Consider the following 17,571-nt stretch of genomic DNA (forward strand, 5'->3'; position numbering starts at 1 on the left):
CGAGGTGATACCAAAAACCCTACCAGATACCAGGTACAAGATTTGCCAAATGGAAAACCAATAGAGGTGAGTAGAATCGAGGCAAGTTGAGTTAGCAACTGTATCAGTGATCCTCAGTCAAAATATTGGTCTGCTCATGGTATTAGGACAGTGTGTCTTTAGACATTGCCCAGCATGGCCCTACAAGCCCAGTGTGACACCGGGGTACCCCTGTAGTGTAAATCAGGGCCCTGTCTTTCCCCTTGCAGCCTCCTTTTCAAAAGGCTTTTGTTAGCTTGTGCTGTGAATTTACATTCAAGCTGACAAAGGCACAGGGTGCAATTTGGTATTCAGCAGAAGCTTTGTGAATCCTCACAGTGACCTGACAAGCCATTTCACATCTTATGCACAAGATTTTAGAAGAAAAAAAGAGGCTGTGGGTAAGCAGGAAAAAAGTATCCTGGTATATTCTAAGCTACACAAAATGTGAATGTAGGAATAATCACACTAGACCTGGGTACTGAAAGATAACAACTACAGAAGAAAATGTTTAAAGTATTTACTAATTTACAATGTTCCATCTCTACCCACATCGCACTCCTTTATCCAAATGCTGCTCTCTTCCTCTGTGATCTCCCTGTCGATGGCGCTCTTCAGCAGGTGATCAGCACGTTCCTCCTGTTTCTGAACTGCTGTTACACACTGGCCATTCGATGACCTGTAGTGTTGCCACAACCCTAGCAGGGCTTTACTGCTCCTCAGCTGCTCTGAGATCTGCTCTAGTAAACCGTTCCACCTATAACACAATGAGGATAAACATCTCGTTACATATTGACTTTAGCTCAGAAGCTATTTAATGATAAGGATCATAGCTGCAATTTGATTTTATGTCATACTCAGAGACGTGTTTTTGTTAACCCTACCTGATGTTGACATCCCGGAGGGCCCTGTTTAGTGTTTCAGCCACAGATGGGTGACACTCTGTCAGTAGCTGGTGTGTTACGGAGCCAAACTTCCTCAGGCTGCTCTCCTGTTTATCCATCTCCTCCTGTAGGTTCTTAAAAACAACCACTAAAAGTTAATTCCATCTTCAATGTTTGTTATAGGAGACCTATTATACTGCATTTCCAGTCCCATATTGTACTTCTGTGACCCCTGTATGGCAGATTTGCATGATACGGTACAGACAGACTGAGCATAGCTGTGCAGAGCAAATGACTATATATGGAATACCACAGAATACTCCGTGTAGCTCCGTGTGTCTTTTGAGCCGAAAAAGCTGTTTTTAGAACAGGAGGCAATTTTAAGTTTTGACTCACAGGGATTTCTTTTAAATACTTTTACCTCAGTATTTGAAGCTTTGGCCATGTTTAACATGAACATCCAATATTGTAACATTGTAGATAAGTCATAAAATATGGAAAAGTAAAATAGGTCCCCTTTAAAAATGCTCCACACATGCTGTTAATGACAGACAAATCTCAAGAAGACAGTCTGTTTTCTGCACTCCTCACCTCCAGACTCTCCACCTGCTGCTGTACTGCCTCTAGAGACCCGTTAAGGAGGCGCAGCCTGGACACAGAGTACCTCCCCTCCATCAGGTATCCATTAATCTCTTCTGAAGCTCTCCTGTACAGTGTCCACTGCTCCAGCACTGACCGCAGGCTCACCTTCATCTGACTTATCTGTTAGGAAGGATGTGAGACAAAACGTGTAAATGTCTTAAAGCATAATGAGGAAATTTAGGCAACAACCACAAGGGTAAGGGATTAAAGAGGCTCACCATGTGGTCCAAATGAACCCAGGATTGGTTCAGTCCTTTGAGGGTCTCTTTAACAACAGAGCAGGCTGCTCCTTTCTTATCCTGGATGAGAGCATTTCCTCGTTCCTCTGCTTTCTCTAGATCCTTCTCTTTTTCCTTCACTAATTCCTCCAACTCCTTCAACATAATCAGTTGTTTTTTTCCCCACAGGTTCAGACATTATAAAAACTCATATTGTGTTTGGCATGCAAAGCAATGCTGTATGTGTGTGTACCTGACAGTCTTTAAGTGCATTCTGCACCGATGCTACATCCTCTATCCTGTGTCTCTTCTTCAGTTTCTCCTCCTGTAGTGTGAGCCAGGTTTTCAAGGCCTGAACTCCATTTTCATGCTCCAACCAACCTTCCAAAAGTCCTTCCAAAACCTGGATCTAAAATACAAACAGAATTTAGAACAATTTAAGAAGTCAGGAACAGTAAACTAAAAGAAAAGAATAAAACATTTCAGGTCTAATTCTTGACCGCACTTCAACTGAACCATTACCTTTTCAGCGATGAGCCCCTGTAGTATCTGCCATCGTCTGTTCATGGCTCCCAGCTTCTCAGCAAAGTCTGTTTTGTCACTGCGCTTTCCTTCCACATCCTGACTGCTGATCTGCAGTACTGACTGGTTTACAAAGTCCACAGTCAACTGCTTACAGGTCAGATCTATGCGGAAACCCTGTGAAATAAAAATGAGACATGATGAGACTGTGATGAGGGAGAGGGAATAAGAGTAAACAGGGGTGGCACAGAGCTGAAGGCTTTTAATAAACTTTTTGACAAATAACACGTCAAGTTCTTCTTTTGAAGTTTGGCCAGAACAGTACAACTACTGAACTTTTTGGGTGTTAACAAAAAAAATATAAGCACCTTATACTTCTGCAAGAAGTTCTGGACCACTTCTGAGCCTACAGCTCCCAGGATTTTGTCCTGGTCTTCCTTTATGATGTTCTCCATGAGAGAGATCCAGCTCATCAGCTCTGTGATGGCGTGCCGTGATGCCAGCTTCTCCATCTGCAACTAAGGGATGAGAGAAGAGGGTTTACACAATGTTACAAAAAGTATCATTTAAACACAGTTTCATGAGCTATGCCATAGTAATGCTAATACCAATTAGCTCCATAAGAAATGGCTTAAAACATTATAACTAAACTGGGTGACAACTGACAACCACTGAAGTATAAAAGCTGCTGATCTCAGACCTGGTGTAGCTTCTCTTGTACTACAGGAATACGAGTCAACAGCTCAGCCCACTGAGTGTCGATTTGTCCCATCGCTGTCCTGAGACCGGCTGTGTCTACTCTCTTCAGTCGCAGAAGCTGGTTGCCTGTGCTTAGCACAGATGAACGCAAAGACGACTTTGCATCCACCTCTTTAGAAAACTCCTGTCAAAAACAAAAATGACAGTGAGTGAAGTTGAAATATAATCACACATTCATAATAATATACAGAGTATTACTAGGTGTGTGGTACATTTCTGCTGCTCATATGATAACCAAACTAACCAAGAAGGCATAGAGGTGGTCTCTGACAGTCTCCAGCTCCTGAGGCACAGTCACTGACTGGGTTGTCCAGAACTCCAGCCTGTCCAGAGCAGACTGCAACCAGTGGCTCAACTCTGCTGACTCACTCTGGTACCTGATATTTATACACATAATAAAATATGATATTTAATTTAGTTCAGACAGCTTCTAAATATTAAGAGGATCATTTTAACTGTATTCAGCCTCTGGGTATAACAAACAGTATTTGACCAAAACAATTTTGTTGACTCACATAGCTACATAACCGATTTGATATTTGACAAACAAAACAAACTCTGATCATTGTTAGACCCGGACCTGCTCCAGTGTTTTAGCGTGGAATCAAGACGGTGCAACTCCTTGTTGACCTTGGTGGTGGAGGAGAGCCAGTGTTCTCCTAGCTGGGTCAGCTGGTTCTCCAAGTCTGAACAGCCAACAGAAAGAAGAAGCCTCTTGCCCTCCTCCAGAACCTGGTACAGCTGGGGCTGATGCTCAGTCAGGCTGACCTTCAAATGCTAGAGGACAGATGTATAACTGAGTAATACAAATTTTATATTCTAATAAGTGTGCTTGACCACGGCTTTCAGGGTAAGTCAGAGGACATCTTTATACTGCATGAATGCATTTATTTGTCCACATATCCACACAGTTCCTCACCTGGTAGAGACTGATTCTTTCAACAAGTCTTTCCTCTGTCTCCTCTACCAGGCCTACAGTGGGGATGCTACACTCCACAGCCTCCAGCTGTCTACACAGAGCCTGGTACTCTTCCACAAGCCTGCTCCATGACTGTCAAAGAGGCGAGAAAGAAGAGAGTGGTTAAGTGATTGTATTATACATGTTGTTTTATTCCACTGACCTGTTCCTATTCACTATCATTCTATCAATCAATCATTCACACCTCCAGTATTCCCTCCAGCTCCACCCCTCTCCTGTGGGCCTGTTTGAGCACACTGTGGCCTAAGGCCATTGTCTCCTCCAGGGCCTGGCTTTCCCTCTGTGCCACCAGACCAGACACTTTACGGTAGAATGTCTGTGTGAGGATCATATGGCATTCCAGACCCTGAAAAAACTCCTGTAAGTATGAAAGACAATGTTAGAGAAGAGAGAAAGTGGTCTCTAAATGAACAACAATTAGACTGCATTTGAGTGAAATGCTATGCCCTTTTACCACTCTTCTTACTTTGTGTTTGTCCAGTAACATCTGAACCTCTATGACAGAGGCCACTGTCATCTTCTGATCGGCAGCCATCTTGTCCTGGGCGGTGTCCACCAGGTCTGTGAGGTCATGAAGTGCAGCTTCATACTGAGCCTTCAGAGACAAGCCGTGGTTCAGGCTGCTACGTCTGGAGCCCACCATCAGCACCAGCTCCTCATATGCGTCCTACACAAAAGCATCAACAGGTCAGTTATTAGGTATTATAGTGCTGGGAGGTAACTGGCCATAGTGGCACAGTGTAAGACAAATACATCCACAGAGTATTTTAATATTACCTGTAGTTTGAGAAGTTCCTGGTTGGAGATTTGGTCAGACTGGAGTCCCTCTGCTCTGGTCTTCAGCTCAGTGACTCTCTGCTCAAACTCTCTCAGACTGTCCTCCACCTCTGATAATGTCTACAAAAGATGCAACGTATTTAATGAAAATGTCTTCTCAGAAGCTACTATTAATTCATTCCATTTGTAGGATTTCAATATATTGTTTCTTCTGCGCATCTGACCTTGGTAGGTTTCATACCTCTATCTGTTTGGATGCAGGTCTGTCCACAGTTCCAGCCATCTTCTGTAGCAACTGGTGTTTACTTTCACTCAGAGCTGTGAACAGCATTCTCAGTTCATTCTGGCAAAGACAACAGAAACAATGTTCACACTGAATAAGGCACGCTTCATAATCACTAAAAAGATGCTTCATGCTCCAAGTTTAATCATAATCAGACTGGTGGTTCGACAGTCCTGCCATTGTACCTGGAAAGTTGAGTGTTCCTGCAGCCTGTCCCTCATGCTGTCACAATGTTGTTCCAGGGTGGAGTCCAGCAGCCCCATCCTCTCCTGCAAGCCCTCCAGTGTGTCCTCCATCAGGGCTTGCTCCTCTCCACCACACAGCCGGCCCGCTCCTCCACCTAAAAGGTCTCTGCACTGGTTTACCTCCCTGGTCATCGCCTTCAGTTGTTTATTCAGACCCTGAACCGAAGAGTTCAGGTCAGTAACATAGTTATTATATTCAATCCAGTAATGTTTTAATTTTGTATGTTTAAGTCAACATTTTGTCTCTTAACAACCTCTGTTAGCAGTGTTACCACAACACACATGTCTTTAGTACCTCTAGATTTGTAAGTTGTGTCTGTGTATCTTCAGACAGCAGCACAGGACCAGAGAGCAGCTGATTCTCAGCAGCATCCAACCAGGAGGAGGCTGCTGAAACTGCAGCATACAAGTCCTGCTGGACTCTTGTCCCTTCTACCAGTTTACTGTCACCACTGGTTGCCTGTGAGGAAGAAAAAGAATATTTACACAGTACATTGAAAGTTGCCAGTAAAAATGCTTTTGTTCTATGTCGTGGAAATTATATTCCTGGTGAGGGATTGAGCAAATAATTGAGTTACAACAAACAGAGAAGTACTACAACACAAATCAGAGGTTCTGTCTCCTAGGACAGTCACTAACGTCTGGCCCAGAGCAAAGGGATGCATGATCATTTACACAGTCTAGGTTTCTATGTTTTGGGGAACAAAAGATCCTCTCCCAGCCTTGACTGGTCCCAGTCTAAGCAAAGAGAGGAACAGCCTGTAAGGAAAACAATAAAAAAACTTCACATCCCTGACCTAAACCCTACACAGATGGACAGACTAGAATAATGAGTATAATTATAAAAGGAACAGGTTAAAGATAAAAAACAATATATAAGACATAATAATAATAAAATAAAAATAGTACTATTATAAGTACATGAAATAAAAGATTAGTAAAGAGGAAAAAAAAATTCTGACACCACATTCTACATTAAAGACACTGGGAATAATTTTATGTAAAATTATATGTAATGAGAGATTAAAATGTGGTAGAAAATCTGTACTTCACCTCGTGGGCAATTATTTCCAGAGTCTGGCTGCAGGTTTCAAACAAAGCTGTGGGAAAGTGAGAGTCCTGGTTGACGGATTCGCCTCTTAACACCCCACTGGGACTGGACAGACGGGATCGGTGGAGGACCTGCACAGAAGAGTGACAAATGAGACACAAGAAACATATAAAAGTCAGACTGGCAGCAAATATAACACTGAAGGTTTGAAATTACATGAGAATAGGAAAAAGTACCACCAGAGCACACAATGAGTTTAGGACAACTCAAAACATAGGTCAAATTAAACAAAAAGCAACATTTATCAAAACAAAATTGAATATAAAAAATAACATATCCACAATGTACGGCATGTGTACCGGGCTAAGCTGGTCTTGTTCAAGGGTGTTGAGGGAGAGCTGCAGTTTTGTGCTCTGATCTTTATTCAGGTTTTCCCATCGTTGTCTCAGCTGGTCCAAAGGAGACAATATCTCTGCCTCCAGCAACACTCCTCCTGGGATGGACATCTCACTGTGGGAGGGAGAGAGGGTGTGTTGTCGTAAGAGACTAATATCCTTTCCCTGGAGTGTTGTTTAACCAGCAAGTTCCAATGTAATAAAAGTTTGTTCATTCTGTGAAAGGGATAAAAAAGTGTGCAAAGAATAGAGAGAGGGGAAAAGTACCTGTCCCCATTGGGTGTGGTCTGCTGGGAGAGTAACTCTTCTCCAACACTGGCTACAGACTGGAGCAGCCTCCTCTGTTCAGCTACTTGCTCCTGCAGCTCCTAGGAAGTCACCATATAGAATTTATGCCACAAAATGTTATGTAAGACTGATCTAAAAATAAGCATAAACTTCCAAACTCAAATGAATTCAGTGAGCCAGATGTACTCCAGGTAGTCAAAAGAGAGAGTTAAATATAAAAACTATCCAAAAGTTCAGCTTCAGCTTACCCTCTGTCGAACAAGGTTGTCGTGATGCTGCTGTGTCCGTGTGGATCTGGCCTGGGAAAGCCAATCCTGAACATTAGGACTCTGGGACAGAGATGAGTCTGGCTCACTGTCTTCCTGCTCCTGCAATGAACCCTAGGAGAAAGGGAATTCAACACTACGTTAAAATCTCAACACTGTTAACAAGAGAGAAAAGTGAACAAGAGAGAAAAGAAAAAGTTTTTTCTTAGGAAGGGCCAGTAAAGGTTGGTCTATTTCACTTACCTGAAGTCTATCTGAGATATCAACACATTTATATGAATAAAACAGAAAATTTGGTTGTTTTTCCCAAATGGGGTAAAACCAAAAAGCGAAAAGGCCAAACTGTTGTGTTATCAGAAACACACCTGATGCAATATATTTGGTGTAAGAATGTGATGAGGTAGCATCCTTTTGTCTGTTGTTTGAGGCCCATTGTGAGACACACAGCCTCTTGTTGTTCCATCGTGGAAAACAGTGGACTTTTATGAAGGAGCATGACACGACCTTTAGTAGTCGCACAATACTACCATTGACACTATTGCACAGCGTCACATAATGCAGCACAGTACAACATAAATGACACAGAGGCAGGGATGAAGGACAAGCTGGAAAATGGAAAAATATGTGGGAATGTGTAGGGGAAGGGATAGAAGAGGAGAGAACATGAACATAGATGGTGGGGAAACAAAACACTCATGACCTCTGATCTCACCTGTATGTCAACTTGTTTGTCCTGCAGCATCTGCTGTAGCTCCAGCAGGCTGTCTTTGAGGGAGCGCAATTTGAAGGTCAGTTGCTCAGCCTCTTCCTTTGTCTCGGCCCGACCCTCCAACAGCAAGCTCTCGCTGTGGACGGACAGCTCTGACAGATACGACACCTTCTGCTCGATCTCAAACAGCATGTTCTGGAAAGGCAAGCGTTGAGAATAAATGAACTAAAACCAAAAGCTTAAGTAGCCATCTCATAACCCTTACTGTTTGCAATAACCTGCCTTAAGAGCCACTCAGTCATTAAAATATTTCTTGTGTAGTAACTTGAATATGCATACATCATTAAAAAACAGTTATTATTAACTTTACTACAGATTCTACGTGTCAAAATTATCTGCTGTACCACTCTAGTCACTGGTTTGGCCTAACAAAGTGTATTATCTCTGCACAAAGATGTCATCACATCAGCTTTTCTTGGGATTTAAATCAGGGTTCCCAACCTTTATGGCTTGTGACCCATTAAATTAAAGAAATGTTTACTAATGAAGGTAAAATTATACAGTAATTAAATTAAGCCTGAGATTTATCATTTATCATCTTGAACCTGTTTGAGTGACTGGCAGGTAGAGCTCCAGTGGTTTAGAGGCTTTCACTAAACATAATCAATGGAACTTTTACTTAATTTAGCTTCGGTAGTGAGCTCATTGTTTCAGCCTCTCTTCATCTCACTCTTCTTAAAATCCACTTGTTTTCATATTTTCTCATACCCCCTTTCAAGCTTTCTCTGTTTCCCTTCAGATCCTTTTCAACATATCCCACTCCCTCTTCTCTCACATTTCGTAACAAGAGAAACAACAGGAAAAGAGACCCTCCTGTGTCCAGACTGTGTGTAAAAAGTGGTACCGCTGTATATAGGTTGATTAAGGTTTGATCGCCTTCTTTCACACGAGGATACAAGGGCCCTCGGCAGAGAATTTTTGCCAGACAATACAAAGTGCCGCCATATAACCTATTTTCTCTACACTTTCTTACCACAGAAAGCCTTCTTATGGTATTCTAACCCAAATTCCAAAATGTAACTTCCTCTATTTTGGCCCAGGATCAAATAGCATTTGCAGAATTTACTCTGTTTTGCTTTGACTGACACCATAACAAGACAAGTGTAGATTGTTATATACGGCAAGAAAGTTTAGACTTAGGTGATTGAAGCACTGACCTGTGAGAGGCTTTGCTTAAGTGGTTTTTGAGATGCTTCCAGTGTGCTGATTTTCTTGTAATGTTTAAATGAACAGATGGTTTGTAAATGTTTAGTAACTGCTAACAAAGTTAAATCAATCAAACAAAACTGCAGAAATAACTAAACAATATGTAATTATCCTGATTCAGAAACCTTATTCAACTGATCATTTAAAAGAAACATGATTTTAAAATTATTTAACCAAAGCCTTTTTAATGTGATACTCTCTCTTTTTTAAATTTCTTTGATTTTTAAAGTTCCCTCCCAACCAAAGTTGTTCCACTTAATTTTTTCCCCTTTCTTTCCACTATTGCTCACTTCATCTCTCTAACCCGCATGGACCGGACCTTTAGACCTGAGCCTCACAGGAGCCATATGTGAGCTATAATCAGCTTACTGTCTCTCAGCTGCTACAAACACACACTTTAAACACCAATTTCCTTTGCCAGAGCTATAGAACTAACATTCATAAGATGAATGGTGAGATATTGTTTATGAGTTTTTGTATTGAAGAGCTTTCACAAAAAGATGTCAAAACACCACTTTTGTTTTTTATGTAGTGTAAGACCTAACTATTTTAAAATAATACTTTAGTGCAATATCAGTCAAAATACATACACATAAAAGCCTTTAGTCAGTGACATAACAGAGCTGAAGTGCCAGGAAAGATAAGTTTAAACAAACGTTTTATCTCTTTTCTTTAGAACTAGAATATTATTTCCTATTTCAAAGACCTGAACAAAATCCTTACAAGGACACACGATCGTGGATTAGTGACCCCTGCTACCATTTAGCCATGGATTCTAATTACCCCACAGATAAAGGTGATGTTACCATGGAAACAGGATGAGTGGGGGAACAACACTGGTTGAGGACTAGTGAGGAGGTTAATCAGAGACAGATACAGGGTCAGACCCCAATTCCAATGTCCTAACACTAAAAAAAGTGTCATTCTATGGTACAATGAGGGTTTTGAAATAGTCCCATATTCAGTGTAGATTCTGTTAAAATGCTATTTTTATTTAATTTTTGGGGATGAACTTAAGAGTTTATGTGTGAGTAAAATAGTAACAATATATAATACCATGGGAATGAAACCAAGGATACAAACTTTCATACTGCTCCCAGGGCAGTGGTAGGAATTCAAACATTTTCCTTAACGACTGGCAGGACGTGGATCGAATTATGGGAAACGAGAAAAGAGTTTCTTATCCAATCAAGTATTCACTTAACTTTTTTATATGTCTACATCAGTGTCTGTATGATTACAGGGTATGTTTATGTATTTATATATAGAGTGTATATACATGGATGCATGTGTATGTACTGAATGAATGTACAGTAAATCATACTTTTGATGTATGTTTAATTTTCAGTTTACTTTTTCTGGACTGTGTAAGTCATCTACCATGGGCAAGATTGTCATTAATGGGAATCTTAAAAACCCAAATTCAAAATCTTTCAGCACTCCGTCAATCTGTCACTTCAGCCTTTGATGATAGTTGAAATGTCAGTCTCACCTGACAGTCGATGAGCTGCTCTTCCATGTCCATGTCTTCGTTTTGGGGTTGAAGGGCAGAGCTTAGAGTGGCACGAGTGCTGAGCAACCAGTGGTCAAGTTCCTCTGCCTCGCTGTTGTAACGCTGCAGCGCCTGCTCCTGTCGCTGCTCTTCTAGCTGTTCACTTAGTCTCTCCTGTAGTGGTCAATGTGACAGACATGTTAGATTTCACAGGTGAGACATTCTCAGTGTAAAGAATTGTGGAGAGTAAGAATGAAAGTATGCAAATTTGCAAAGTGTAAATGAATATCAGCTTCACCTCCAGCAGCTGCCTTTTCCCCGAAGCCTTCATTCGAATGGTGGCCATCCTCTCTCCCAGCACAGTGAGAGTAGACTGGAGAGCCAGTTGGTCACCGGGCTCTCCATCGCTGTCACTGTCTGCCAGCTCCTCAGAGAAGCACGTCTGTAAGTCCCCAATCTCATCCTGCAGCATCAGGATCTCATCCATCAGAGCCTAGGCAGCCAGACAAAAAGGTGAAATAAAGAAAATGGTCGGGAAAAAAGAAAGATTTGAAGAAGATGAAAATGTTGAAGGAGGAGTAAGAAGAGACTGACAAGATGGCAGGAAACAGCAGTAAAAAAGGGGTTTGTCCAAATTGGCTGACAGGAACATTACAAAAAGTAACGGTATTGGCAATCGCTGCGAAGTTGGCATAGCAACGGAGAGAAGTACCATGCAATCTGTGCAACTATTGCACGGGCTAGTGCAATATTAAGCCCCTGAATCATTCTGTTTTCTTGGAGCAGGCTTTGCTTTTGTCAGCTCTGCTTTTTCCCCAGGAGATGTCTTCTGTCTGCCTTTCAATTTACACTACATGAATACTACTACTTTTAACCCCTTAACGCCTGAATTTTTATACAAAAAAAAAAAAAAAGATTTGTGTTTTCATTTGCTTTCAAGCTGATGTTAAATTCAGTGAAGATTGTTAATTTGTCTATAGAACATAGAAAAGATATAAATTCGGTATGATGCAAATTAGCGACAACAGGCACAAACGAGAAACTAGTGCTTGCAAAAGGTTCCTAGGTACGTATCGAATATGCACCAACAGGCATTGGGGGAATCCATGCGCTATCTTGGCTTGCAGTCTGCAAGGAAGAGGTATGATGCGAATTTGCGACAATTGGCATCAAGGGGTTTATGTTATTATCTGCACTCCACTCTTTCTCTATCACACACACAAACGCAACTTCTCCAATACCTCCAGACCTCTCTGTCCCCCCTCTCTCTCACCTGGTGTGCAGCCATCTGGCTCTCGGGGCTCTTGTTAGGCTCCAGGCCCTCATTGAGAGATCCCTCGATAGACTCCATCTTAGTGGAAATGGACTGGAGGGACTCCTGATAATGCTGCTGCCGCTCCAGAGCCTCGTACAGACTCTTCTGCTTCTCACTGATCTGTGGAAGGAGAGAAGGAGTGGAACAAAGGAAACGAATTATGGCATAATTGAGATGGCAGCTGCAGAGATTGATTGAGGGGAATGTCCACTGTACCTGTAACTATATGATTTGTGGTAGCAGATGTGGTTAAATATCAGTTCAAGTTTCCATCCGAAATGTTGGCATTAGTGTAGTCTTACTAAAGATATAAGCTCCCTGATTTTGTCATAACAATCCAGTAGTGTTCCAAATCCTAAAACGTGATCCTTATTCAACTGTGAATTATGCTCATAGTTCTCAAGTTAAAATCTATCTGTACAGCTGTTTTCTACTTGAACAGAAACCACTACATTTGTTGCAGGAATAATTCTAGCTGTGGCATATGGAAACAAACCTTAGTGGTGTATTTATATGTGAATTCATTAAATTTGTTGTAGCTGATGATGTGACCTACCACATTCTTCAGTGTTTCCCAGGATCTCTGCAGGTCATCCAGGTTAGCAGTACTGGTCTCCATAGAAGGGTCGTACAGCTCCTGGAGGGGTGCTCGGCTTAGCACACCTCGACCCTGTGGTGCAACAACACAGTGAATGCGTGTTTCAATAGTGTGTGAGAGCGATGTACAATATATGCTTCCTTACAGCTTTTCGGACGTTCACTGTAGACGGTGTGCTGGTTCTGGCATGTCCTTATGTCCTCACACATACAATCAACAATGAATATGAATTGCCACATTTGGGAGAAATATGGCCACATCTGTTGTACAATGTGTACTGAACATACTTGCATGACTCTATAGTTTATAAGATACAAACTAATATTGACACTTAAAATGAAAATGTCATTAATCTGTTTCCCTTTTTGAAAATGTGCCACACATTTCGCTTGGAGTTTAAACTGAAAAGGCAACTAAACTCAGTATGTTATGGGTTAATGGTTATGGTAAATCAGGCCACCCACAAGCTCACATACTTCCACAGAAAGTGTATGGATCAAAATGTAAGAGTAATAAGCTCTATCAATGACCAGTGAGTTAGGTCTGTTTTGTTCGTTGTGGGATATTTTCTCTGCAGCAGCATCTGGCTGAGGGCCCATAAGATTAGTTTAAACTCTCTCCCATGATACTTTCCTTCAGTCACTTAGACAGACAGGCCCACTCACACATCACAAGACAGTAATACTGTATTTACATTTAACCACAATAGCTATAACAAAACCCTATGACTAAAACTATGACATTTGTTGTTTCTCCCAGAACTACTGCATCATTCTAAGTCATGGATTACACAACAAAGGTACTTTATACTAACTTAGCTATGTTTACATAATTAGTTCTCATTCTTATCTCAGCGAAAAAGCAAGTGGCAAACATATTTTTTTAGCAAAGTAAATATGCAAACATAATTCTGATAAACAGGGAAAGCGGGGGCAGCACAGCAACTCTCCAGCTGTTTCAAACATCCACGGTGTTGATAGTGGAGGTGAGGGGGGAGTTTGGTGATGATTGTGTGGTGGTGGCAATCAGGTGGGATGGGGTGCAGAGTTAATATGTCCATCTTAACAAGTGATTTAGTCACATATCCAATAGTCAGTCTTAACATCTTAATTAATTTAAACAAATTCAAAACTCCCACAAAATTCCCAAACACTAGAATTCGGCAGCGTTACTTGGTATAAAAACATCTTTCGTCTGAAATGTCTTTCCAGTGTCAAACTAGTTTTCAGATGTTTTAAACAGAAGATGTTAAGACAAAATATTTAGTTGGTGACTCATTAAGATGGATTTTTGCTGCACAGGTTAAGGTGGTGGTTTCTTATGATGTTAGACTTAGAATTCGAGGTATAAAATGTGGAACAGACGGTGGTAGTATGGAGCTGGGTAGGTCAGGTAATGCTGGAGGGCTGTGGAGATAACCAGGGTGGGGTTTGCAGTACCTGGTTAAGAGGAGCATCAGCGTTAGCCCCCGGGGAGGGGGAACGGCAGGCAGGGGGAGAGGAGACCTCGCTGTTGGTGCCCTCCTCCCCTGACTCCTCCGTCACAGGGGAGAGGAGTGTGTGGCAGCGGCCGGCTGTCATCTGACCACACATACACACCGCACATCAGACACACACATCAAAAGAAGCAGTTGGAGGAAACGGGAGGGGGACCAAACAGAAAACGCCCAGATCAAAGGAGTGAGGAGATGTGAAAATGAAGAGAGAGAAGAAGAAAAAATTAATGGGGGAGTGCAGGATAGGGAGATTGCAGTAAGCATATTGCTGATTAATTAGACTGTGAGTAATCAAATACCACTGAGAAGAGACCAGTTATATCACATTACTGCTACTGACATCAAACACTGCAACGCTTTTGCCATAACATAGCATTAAAGAGACATAATTTACTGTAGCATTGCTCTGTGCTAGCAAATGGACAAACTCTGGATTCCACTGGCAATGAATGAGCCACTAGGATTTTTTATGGGATACATCAGGGGAAAGGAATGGCCATTACCAGGAAGTTGAAAATCACACATACAGTAAGTACACACACTGCTCACACCACACACATACTCATACATACTGTGGAGTTGCAGTTTCAGAACCACAGTCATTTCCTTTCCATCACAGACACATTTCCCTTGTAAGTGGCATACAAAAGTAATCCCTATCATCACAGACACGTTTTAATGTTTTCTTACATATTTAAGCTATGATTTACTAGGAATATTTCTCTCTAAGAACTAGAAAAGAACCACCCATACAGTCTGATGCATAAGCACACTTAAAGACTGTGTTCAAAGTGAAAAAACACTATATTAACAGTAAGAAGAAGAAGTCCTGGGAAATCCAGGAAGATCAAACATAGTTAACAGATACTGGACTTGTGAATACAGCAGCACCAACAGCAGCTGTCCTAGAAGTAGCACAGTTGTCTTGTGTGCCTGCATGCTTCAGTAGACAGGCAGAGCTGAAATGTGAGCCAAGCCCTACTGGGCTGCTTTTTGGCAGTTAATGCAGAACTTGGCCAACTGACTCGGGACACTGTTATATTTGGAGGACTTTTTCCCCGTCTTTATGATGCAATGCAACGCAACGTCGAGCATCAACATGCCGGTATGTGTGGGAAACTCAGTGGTTCTACATAGTGAGATTAGTAAGAACTTGAGCAGTACTGTCACAGCACTGTGGTAACAATGACACAGTGCTTGTTAAATAATGGCGAATCAAAGATATCAGCAGTCCTAGCAACCTGCCATACACACAAACCTATAATGCTGTGCTCACACACCAACATACACATGCAGTAATATCCTGTTTCCTGGCCTGCTGAAACCAAACACACCACAAACAGCAGTAACAGAAAAAATCTGAATCAGAAAGAAAGACGCATAGGAAGAGGTTGGTTTCTTACGTGCAAACACATAACAAGAATGAATGATCAAGCCAAGGAAGCAAACTGTAGTAGCAGGCAGACAGATTCAGGCTAATATGAAGCAAAGTGAAGTGACACAGCACATTATCGGCTATCGGCGCAGTAATACGCATAAGGAGGCAGCCAGAATAGTAACACTTAAGGTGTAGGGAAGATGAGGAAAAAAAGCTTGGGTTATTTCTGTGCATAACAAAAATGAGGTGCAGAAAGAAATAGAACGGAGGAACAGGATTATTATAGCGAGAAAAGGCTTATTGTGAACCAGGAGTGCTGTTATATTTACCTCTAATAGGCCACTGAATACATGCACACAAGGCCCTGCAGCCCAATTTAAGATTAAATGTTATCCCATGACATGACATGGAGAACTGTTATATTGTTAACTTGGAACAGAATTGCACAGAAATAACTTTGTACACTGTTACTGGGAAAATAAGGGGACTTAAGAGTTAGCCCTGTAATCTGTCATCCTCAGACATCCTCTAATTTGGGATAACTTTAAGATAATTACATTATTGTGTAATGAACTGTAAACAACCTCTAGAAACCCCAAAAGGACCCCTGAGGTTCACAGGACAGAGAGAAAAGAAGAAGGGATAGAGTCTATACATGCAAACACACAAACAGTTGTGGCCCAGCCATGCAGTATGCAGTATGTGCATGACTCCTTGGCGGATTGTGCATATGTCCAAAAAGGGCTTTGGCCACTCACCATGACGACTGAGGGGTGGGCTGGATGTTGCTTGGTGGCAGTGGCGGCGGTTGCCACGGCACTGGGCAGCTCCTCATCACTAAGCTCATCCATGCCGTCTGAAAGGCCCTCCACCTCGCTGACCGTCAGCAGCATGGTGGCGTGTTTGGCCTTCACTGTCAGCATCTTACACTTGGAGTGGAGCGAGGCAATCTGCTCCTGGTAGCCACGGATCTTCTGGGCCAGCTCCTGTCAAAACATCCCCCCCAGACAGAAAACACCACCACCCCCAGGGTCAGGAGAGTGTGGTTCAGCCCACAATCGAAGATCAATAGTTCCTGGTTAAATAGGATCCTGGAAAAAGTGGATGGTTGAGTTGTTTCAGCGTTGAATGTGTTGCCGGTACAAGAGGAGTAAGTGGAGCGGACGCATTCTCTTCTCTCCCCAGTATCTTTAGGCTTCACAATGTGTACGCATAGAAAGAGAATAGCACTGCCTCACTCTCTCTCTCTTGTTTTTTCTGATTCTCTCTCTCTTCTATATCTCTGAGCCAATCAGAGCAGCACAGAGGCGGGTGACTCAAAGCAGCGGTGAAGCCAACAGACAGGATGTTTGGTTGAGAGAGAGAGACCCTCGCAGAAATAGTTCAAAATCCCTCAGACACTCCTTCTGGTAGGCAAACACAAATGGCAAGGAACAACAGGAAGTGATCTCACTGCCTGCAACCCCCTCCCTCTGCCTGCCACTGCTCTCCTCCACCAATCCTCGGGGCAGATTCCTTTCAACAATAGCGCTTCGTAAGGAGAGAGGGAGTGTTTAGGGAGGAAGAATGACATAGATGGTGTCAAATTACTGCAATGGTTGAGCCGGCAGCCCGGGCCCGGCTCCTCCTTCCCTCCTCCTCCCCCTCCATCTACTACCTCTGTCCCACAGATGGTCAATGCACTGATAATCAGGTCATGTGACTAACTGGGCCAGTGGAGTTACAGTTATCTGCTCAGCTTAGAGATCAAACTCAAAACATGCCAAACTCTGTAGCACCGGAGAGATTGCAGTAACAAGAAAATGTCTACAAACACCTGGGTTGATATATTCCCAGTCAAGTTGTGGAAGTAGATAAAATCTGCCCGAACCATGCAGGGAAAGTAAAAATCTGATCTGTCTCTCTGCAGGTGTTTGCCTCTCTCAGTCTGCCCCCCCGCTTCTAAATCTCACTCTCGGCATTGGGAGATCAAACAACCTTACTCAGCAAAG

At 42.3% G+C, this 17,571-nt stretch overlaps 1 protein-coding gene across 1 annotated transcript in view; it reads right to left on the reverse strand.

The window, feature by feature from the left end:
• syne1a (spectrin repeat containing, nuclear envelope 1a) overlaps positions 1-17,571 on the reverse strand; it is a 143,812-nt gene that overhangs the window by 25,825 nt on the left and 100,416 nt on the right. Inside the window, 28 exon segments of the mRNA XM_038727544.1 lie at positions 571-775; positions 903-1,036; positions 1,494-1,664; positions 1,763-1,918; positions 2,016-2,171; positions 2,285-2,461; positions 2,653-2,802; positions 2,985-3,167; positions 3,288-3,420; positions 3,624-3,820; positions 3,963-4,094; positions 4,207-4,380; positions 4,489-4,689; positions 4,800-4,919; positions 5,041-5,142; positions 5,268-5,483; positions 5,623-5,787; positions 6,381-6,509; positions 6,738-6,888; positions 7,041-7,141; positions 7,310-7,441; positions 8,040-8,231; positions 10,795-10,968; positions 11,093-11,287; positions 12,068-12,229; positions 12,666-12,779; positions 14,147-14,287; positions 16,339-16,566. Of these exon segments, the coding sequence (XP_038583472.1) occupies positions 571-775; positions 903-1,036; positions 1,494-1,664; positions 1,763-1,918; positions 2,016-2,171; positions 2,285-2,461; positions 2,653-2,802; positions 2,985-3,167; positions 3,288-3,420; positions 3,624-3,820; positions 3,963-4,094; positions 4,207-4,380; positions 4,489-4,689; positions 4,800-4,919; positions 5,041-5,142; positions 5,268-5,483; positions 5,623-5,787; positions 6,381-6,509; positions 6,738-6,888; positions 7,041-7,141; positions 7,310-7,441; positions 8,040-8,231; positions 10,795-10,968; positions 11,093-11,287; positions 12,068-12,229; positions 12,666-12,779; positions 14,147-14,287; positions 16,339-16,566 (4,491 nt within the window).

The sequence above is a fragment of the Micropterus salmoides genome, unplaced genomic scaffold (genome assembly GCF_014851395.1).
Source record: "Micropterus salmoides isolate LMB-PRFRI ecotype aquatic unplaced genomic scaffold, ASM1485139v1 Ms_hic_scaffold_18, whole genome shotgun sequence".
Lineage (NCBI taxonomy): Eukaryota > Metazoa > Chordata > Actinopteri > Centrarchiformes > Centrarchidae > Micropterus > Micropterus salmoides.